The sequence below is a fragment of the Manacus vitellinus genome, unplaced genomic scaffold (genome assembly GCF_001715985.3).
Source record: "Manacus vitellinus isolate BGI_N305 unplaced genomic scaffold, ASM171598v3 scaffold_60_pilon, whole genome shotgun sequence".
NCBI classification, from domain to species: Eukaryota; Metazoa; Chordata; class Aves; order Passeriformes; family Pipridae; genus Manacus; species Manacus vitellinus.
Genome location: NW_021940687.1, coordinates 3,028,917 through 3,036,791, shown reverse-complemented (window position 1 = coordinate 3,036,791; position 7,875 = coordinate 3,028,917). Strand labels below are relative to the sequence as shown.

The window sequence follows — 7,875 nt, the reverse complement described above, 5'->3', positions numbered from 1 at the left end:
ACATCCCACCTGGACACGTAAAACCACCTGGTTTCCATCCTGCACACTCTCCTGAGTCCCACTAATGTTCCAGCTCTGCTCCAGTTCTGCTCCTGTCAATTATTTTTCCAGGAATAGATAAAATCATATGCTGAAACTGAGATAAAAATCTCTTGGCTGCTTCCAAAGTGGGATCCCACCCTCCAGCTCTGCTCTTGCACAAAATCTCGTGGAAGGGCTCAGGTGCCCAATGTCAGATGTCACCTGAGCACAGAAAAAACAAACAAAAAGCCAACAAAAAAACCCCCAAATGTGATTTGGAAGTGGCAGAGGCTGAGCAGCCTGGTCTAGTGGGAGGTGTCCCTGCCCCATGGCAGGGGGTGGAACTAGATGAGCTTTAACCCAACCCTCCCAACCCAAACCAGCGTGTGACTCTATGAAAAGCTTTAACCACTGCAGGATTTGGAATATGATACAAAAAGCACTTTGGCCAACATCCACTTCCTCACTGGCAGGTTTGTCCAGCACTTTCTAAAGTCACAGAATGGAGCTGGCAGAGTTTACTCTCTCAAATTGCTTTTTAAAAGTGATGGGATAAGGCTGAGTTCTCCTAAGCACGGGATGCTCAGCATTAAAAAGACAAAATAAGTCAGGCAGACATGAAACCACTCCAGGTAGCTCACACCACACCTGCCAGTGCAGGCATGGAGGGAAAATCCATTCAATTCCTGACCTGATAAAATTGCAGAAGAACAAACAACACTCATAACGTACAACCAGTTTTATTTTTTTAAATCCCTTTTAAATTATTCTGATTTTTCTTTCAGCTGCAATGACATTTTTTTAAATAAGTTTTTGCTGATATCACTATTTCCTGATCATAAATGCCTGAGAGGAAGAAAAGCAAGTCTGGGAAAGAGTGGAACTTGAATAGCAACAGGGACATTTTTTTTTGAGCCTCTCAAATCCCTGTCAATCCTTTAAGGTGATTTCAGAGCCTTGGCTCAGTCTGCTGTCACTAAAAGTCATTTTCTGAAATGCAAATATTTGCTGAGCCTAATTAAACCCAGGGTTTAAACAAAGGAGTGAATTTAAAAAAAAATCCATGTCCAACATCCACTTCCATTGAGGGTTTTTAGTTTTGTTTTTTGAGGAGGACAGGAAGCAAATGCTAAGGGAGAAGGTTCCATATTAAACATTTAGTTTGCACAACACTTAAGAAGCTCCACAAGGTTCCCACAGTGCTGTAGCTTTGCCCTCTTCTGGGGAGGTGGCAGAGTTCCTTCAGAAGTCACACACCATCATCCAGCAGGAGACAAAAACCTGCTTAAGGGATGAATTAGCAGGTTCAGCAGCACTGCAGGAAAATATTTCTGTGTTCACTCACTGCTTCGTTCATTTTTGTTTCAAATGCATCATACTGTGCTGCGAGGTGGGCCTCTGTCACTTAGAGAATCAAACACAGCCACTGCCCAACCCCTTAAAAACCTGGTTTGTAAATTTAGAGAGGACCTTAGTGCAGGTTTCAGTAGTGCAGGTTTCAGTAATGCTGCCTTCTGGCTGCAGATTTCATTGTATATAAATGAAAAAAACCCAAACAAAACCACATATATCTAAGAGCTATTTATAACACGTAAAGATTTAGGACTGAAACATCTGTATGGAAATACACAGGCTCAGGAATGACTGAGGGCTGGTCATATCTCAAATACTTGGAGAAAATCAGTTTTGCATGATCAGACTATGATCAGGCTGAGCCTTATTTTAACTCATCACTGCTGTCATCATCCCAGGGAAAATGGAAAAGGAGAAAAAAAAAATAGAGGCAGGAGAAAAAAAAAAAATAGAGGCAGCCATCTGGAAACACACCCGTGTGCTCAGGGAGTTTAGAAATGTAGATCACAGATGAGCAGGGAGGAAAGTTGGATTTCTCACTGTCGGATTCCGAGGCAGGCAGGGAAGAGCACAGCTGCATCCGAGGAGCAGAGGCTCAGCCCACACCACCAGGTCCATCTGCTCCTGCCTGGCTTTGTCACCTGAAACAGGGGGCACAGAAACGACTGGGGTTTGCTGGGGGAAGGCACTGGGGGCTCTCGGAAATGCACACTCACTGCTGCGTCTTCAAGTGGGGAAAAAACCCACCCCTTTCCAGGAGATACCCCTCCCAGGGTGAGTTTCCTGCTCCATCTTGATTTATCACTTCAGCCATCAGCACCTGAGAAGTCACACAAGTGGCTTTGGGCCAGCACGAGCTGCCACCAAGGCCCAGAACAGCCTCTGCCTCCAAACCAGTGGCCACACCAAGCTCCTCACCTCCTCAGAGAGGTGGGATGGGGGCAGATGACCAACTGCTCAGCTCCCAACACATTTCACAGCGCACTAAAATCACAAGGAATTCTGGGTTTTATTCAAATGATAGACAAAATGCTTGCTTATTCCCAAAATCCTGGTGTCCTGCAGGATTCCAAAGCCAAGACCTGTGAATTTGGCTGATTTCTGTTTGGGGGCCTGTGAACAGTTGATATTCTCCCTGACCAAAGCAGTTAATCCCTTGTCAGGGTTAGAAAAATACCTCAAACAGCTGCTCAGCTGACCCTGAAGTACCTCAGGCTAAAAAAAAGCAAATCCACCTTCTTGGCAAGCACCAAACCCCTCTGCTCCTGAAGGAGCTCACAGGGATGTCGGCCAAAATTTACTGCTTAAAAACAGATTCTTGATGCAGAAAGTTTGGGAAGTGCCTCAGAGCTTACAACACAGTCCCCTGCTTCTTCCTAAAAGCGCCATGAAACATTGAACTTCCATGGGGAAAGCTGAGGGAACAGTGGGAAGCTGACGTGGGAAGGAGGCCCCTGAATACAGCAGTGTGGCTGCAGCAGTGACCACCCCACCCCAATCCAGAGGCCTCCAGCAGTCAGGAATGCCTTTTCCCCCAGTGCTGAGCTGTTTCAGAGGATGCAGTTTCCCAAGCACAGCTCTCAGACCACTGAGTTTCCAATCCCTTGTTAACCACTCACCAGACTCCATTCTCCAGCAGTCACACAGCAAACCACAGTCCCAGCGGCTCCGTCCTCCTGGTGCACCAAACTGCAGCTCCCTTCTTCCCATCTGGGGGATTCCACAGGTGCCATTCCAACAATCCACACCGACACATCCTTCTGAATGGTAGCAGAGTTTATTTTAATATTTTGTACAGCCAGCATTGGTCTCCAGGAATAAGTTATAATCTTACATAAGTGAGTCCACCCAAACCCACCCTTAAGGAATGTTCGACTTTCAGCATTTCTGATTGAGAGGGAAATTATTTAGAGGGAAATTATTTGGAGGGTAAGACGCAGTCTGAAGAATGGAAATCAATCTGAATTGGTGATTAAAACTCCTCGGAAGTTCTCAGGGTTTCCTTGCCTCTAACTGGATCATGGACAAGCACAGAGGTCACGTCTTTCAGGACTGCACTGAGAATACATTCATCCCGGGGACTATTTATTTTCCCAAATTGGACAGGGTTTTGTTTCCTTTATCCCCAACTCCACACCCCATGGTTCTGCTCTGCAGATACAGTCCAGTACAATCAATGCTTTGTAACAGATTTGTCCTGGAGGCACTGGGATGCCCATCCCACCACAGCCTTTATTCAGCTGCTCTCACCACCACCTAAAACACCTCCTCGCTCCTGGCTGAGGCAGGAGGGGGACAGACCTCGACAGTGCCTTCCAGCAATGAACACACAAAACAAATAAATACTTTAAAATCCTTTAAATGGTAATGACTCACACAGTTCCAGTGCAGAACCTGGTGATCTACCAGGCAAAAAGCACTCCAAGGGCAAAGCCTCACTCACCTCCTTGCACTGCTCTCCTTGAGGAATTGGGGGGGATGAGCAACAGGCTAAGGGGAATTCCTCCCTCTGCCATGCTCAGAGAGTTGCCAGTGTCTGACATTAGGCAACTGGCATTCTCCAGTGCAAGAAAAGCAAAAAAAAGAGGTTGTATAAACATTTCCTTCTCCCTCTCTGAAAAGTAGCTCTGAAACAGCTCAGGCAGCTCTGGGAAACACCAACCAGCACAAAACCAGTCATGGGACTCACAGCTTTACTGCCCCACGAGAGAGCCCTTCTGGGGCTCCCTGCAGACCTTCCAGCCTCAGAGCAAAGTGGTTTCACCAGGGAGCCCCTCCTCACTACACCTGGAAGTTTCCCAGCCTGCACATACCAGCACACGGACACACCTGAGGGTCTGTGCCTGGCTTTGAGAAAACCAGTGCAAGTGAAGAGCCCAAACACTGAACATGATCCAGAATCCCCATCAAAGGGCTGGTGAGAGTTTTACTCCTCCTGGGCAGGTGAATATTCGGGTACTGGGGGGATTTTATTTAATTAAAGAAAGGTTCAGCCAAGCCTTAAGGTCTTATAAAGCCATTTAAGCCAAAACCAAGGTCTGGATGCAGAAAGTGAATGCTCCTTCCTCGTTACCTCGAAACACTTTGCAGCAGTGATTAGAAAATGTAAGAATGCTTTTAAAAGTTGGTGGGTTTGATGTGGAAAGGAAGGCAAGCTCAGCGCTGTGCTGAGCCTTCCTTTCCCAAGGGGAGTGCAAGTTTGGTGAAAGGAAACGTGTTGTGTTTCTTACAGAGGACAAGCCTGTCACAGAAGCCATGGAAACTGTCACAGGAAACGACCCAAAGTAGCACCATACTCCACAAGAGCATCCCAAAACACATTAGGATACAACAGAAGGGCACTGACACGAACGCTGGACACCTGCCCCAGCTGTGTGCTCTGATGTCACCGAGGGGGGTGATTTTTTTTTCCCCTTTAAGAAATTATGTTCCAGTTAGAATAAAGGCAAACCCTTTCTTTTACCTGTTCTTTTCAACGTGTTCTGTATATACAACCCTTAAAATACACTTAAAAATAGCTGCCCACGTGTTGTGTCGTTACACTGGAGAAGGGCAGTTACACAGACCCTGCCTCTCAGTACATTAAAAATTGGGAACACCCCCAGCAGCCCCGCTCTGCTCCGGCCCCCACGCTGGCCCCGAGGAGGGAAGGAAGGAAGGAACAAGCAGCTTGGAAATGGGAGTCTCTCACAAAACACACCACTTACAAATCTCGGAGTAATTTCCTCAAGCAGTTTTGTCTCAAGTCCTTTCTGAAATGTCTGAGGTCACACTGCCATCTTAGCAATGAAATCTGTTGCAACATGCATGTGTCAGCTTCCCACTCAACCAACTGCAGCCCTGAGGATTTTTTCTGGCCTGGTAGAAATAGGAAATGTAACACAATTCCTGATGTATGGCTGGTCCTCTGTTTCCAAACCCAGTGTGGTTCCCTCGATGGTTCTTGGACACACACCCACGCTTTTTTGTTGTTTTTTTTTCCTCTAATACACGTTTCCCTCTAACCAACATGCAGATTTCTCCTCCCAATCATCCACATCTTGACGTCCCAACGAAACAATCCACATCATCCATCCAGAGGTTTTCCCAGGTAGACCAAAGTCACTTCTGTGTTACCATACACAGCAGACACTGCTGGATACAGGCAAACTTTTGGCAGTCCTCTGAAGGCAACTCCCAGGAACTCATAGCCCCTCTCAAACGCTAACGTTTTGTCTTCCATGTCCAGGATAACTCGGATCCTTTCGCCTATCTGGAAACAGGGACAGGAGAAGTGGAATAAAAATAACACACAGAAAGAGTCAGCATGCTCAGATGGAGATAAAAATAATGCAAAGTGCAACACAGCAGAGAATTTTAAAGCAAGGCTTTCCTGCTTCTCATGCTTGATTGCTTTAACGATGGGAATTTCCCAATTTCACTCAAATTCACCACGATCCCGAGTGCCTCTGAAGCAGGGCAGCCTGTACCCACCACCTGTTTATGATAATAAACATGACCCTTCTCATACAAACCTGTGAGAGCACTGAGAGCGAGCACAGAGTGCCTGGTGCTCTGGAAACCTTGCCATGGCCTCCAAGATCCCTGAGCTCGGTGTTCAGCTGCTGCTATTGCTGAGCAGGTTCTCCTTTGTGAGGAGTAATTTTAAAGACAATGCATTTTTTAAGAAAGGCAAGTGCCACCTACAAAAAAATCCCAGAATAGACCGATATGCAGGTGCTGTGGCTGACAGAGGTGTTTCCTCACCAAGGCTGGGGGAAATTCCACTATAAAAGGTAAAATAACCATGAAAAACCGAGAGTATATACACACACGAGTGAAACCAACACGGATCTCAGCAGGAGACTCTGATCCAGGCAGGCACAGAGCTCCCTGGGTTATTTCAGACATCAATACAAGTCCCAGAGGGCAGCCACAAGCACAGCAGGCGCCACACAAACTCCTGACTCTTCTCCAACCAGCCCCAGTGCTGGGGATTTCTTCCAGCCAACAGATTTTTCTTCCAACCAACACTGACACACTTTTGTCTTCCCTTTAAATACGTTTTCTATGAGCAGATCACTGCACATGTCCTAATAAACACAAAATACACCAAAGGATTGCTGATTTTAACTTTCACATGAAATTTAGGAATATCAGATGCAAGTTGCTACACAGATCTTCACTCACAAGTGAAACATAAGCCAGTGCAAAGCCACAGCACTGGGGGCTGGACTAGATGATTTTTAGAGTCCCTTCCAACCCAAACCATTCCACGATTTCGTGATTATGAGATGGAAATGACAACGCATCCAGTTCAAGCAGTAACACGAGCAAACCCAGTAGCCAAAACGCAGCTGGGTGAGCAGGCAGAACGACAAAGACAAACACTTCCCTAAGGACAAAAAGGTGGGATAGCATTTGCTCTTTAATACCCTGAAGTTATCTGAACATCACGTCCCAGCCAAGGGATGTCACCCACGGGAAGGCAGCCAGCCAGCAAACGCAGCACTCAGCACTGCTGCAGGAAGACTCTTACCTAAGCACTAACCTCAGCTCACCCTGCCAGACAACAACAAAGGGGGAAAACAGCTCAGACACTCACCTTGCTGTGGGGCAAGTCACTGCTTCACGAGGCTACAACAGTCTTTTCAGCTTTTACTCCAAAAAGCAACACGGTGTCTAAGCAGACACGCACGGCACACGCTTCACACTCAGCGTTTGAGATTAAAGTGTGGAAACAACCCAGGGTCAGGTGCACTGAACACCAGACAGGTGTAGCCTGTGGAAGCAGTAAACCAAGGGGGAAAGGGCTCGCGAGGCAGAATCATCTGCCTTCTACAGGGGAGGCACAGAGACCCTCAAGTGGGCATTTAGAAGCAATTCAGCAGCCAGGCAGGACACCCGAGGAACAGCCAGGACAGGGGAGGGACAGCCAGCACCCACGAGACCCGCACCAAGCCTCCTCACCTGGTACTTGGGCGCGTTATTGCACTGGGGGAAGCTGCCGTTCACCTCCCCGTTATGCAGCAAGTTATTGTCCACCAGGTTCCAGCCCCAACTCTGGTCGTCGCTGCCCAGCAGGGCCACGTAGCCCTGGCACTGCATGGCCGCGCGCTTGGTGGCGATGCCGATGACGGCCACGGTGCCCAGCGGGCCCTCCCACCACACCTCCCAGGCGTGCCGGCCCTCGCTGAAGCCGATCTTGGTGCGCGCCCCGTCCGTGCTCTGCGCGATGGGGTTGCGGTGCAGCGTGAAGCCGTTCTTCTTGATGTAGACGTTCCTCGAGCAGTCGTTGGTGCTGAAGGCGTGGTGGAAGGCACGGACCTGGCGGAGAAGAAAAGGAGGGTGGTGGGGGAGATGGACGGGACTTGGAGCAGCCTGGTCTAGTGGAAGGTGTCCCTGCCCGCGGCAGGGGCCGGGAACGAGAGGAGCTTTCAACCCAAACGAGATGGGCTTTCAGCCCTTCCAAGCCAAACCACTCTGTGGCTCTACGACATGAAACCCCGCAGTGTTTTCCAG

The 7,875-nt window shown here is 48.2% G+C and overlaps 1 protein-coding gene across 1 annotated transcript in view; it reads right to left on the bottom strand.

Annotated features, from left to right (window-relative positions):
• Positions 1–3,129: 3,129 nt before the first annotated feature.
• The window catches only part of FBXO45 (F-box protein 45), a 6,070-nt gene continuing 1,324 nt past the window's right edge, over positions 3,130–7,875 (bottom strand). The window contains exons 2-3 of the mRNA XM_029963671.1: positions 7,324–7,809; positions 3,130–5,626 (exon numbers count right to left, since the gene is read on the bottom strand). Of these exons, the coding sequence (XP_029819531.1) occupies positions 5,441–5,626; positions 7,324–7,809 (672 nt within the window). The 3' untranslated portion in view covers positions 3,130–5,440. The remainder of the gene's footprint in view (positions 5,627–7,323; positions 7,810–7,875) is intronic.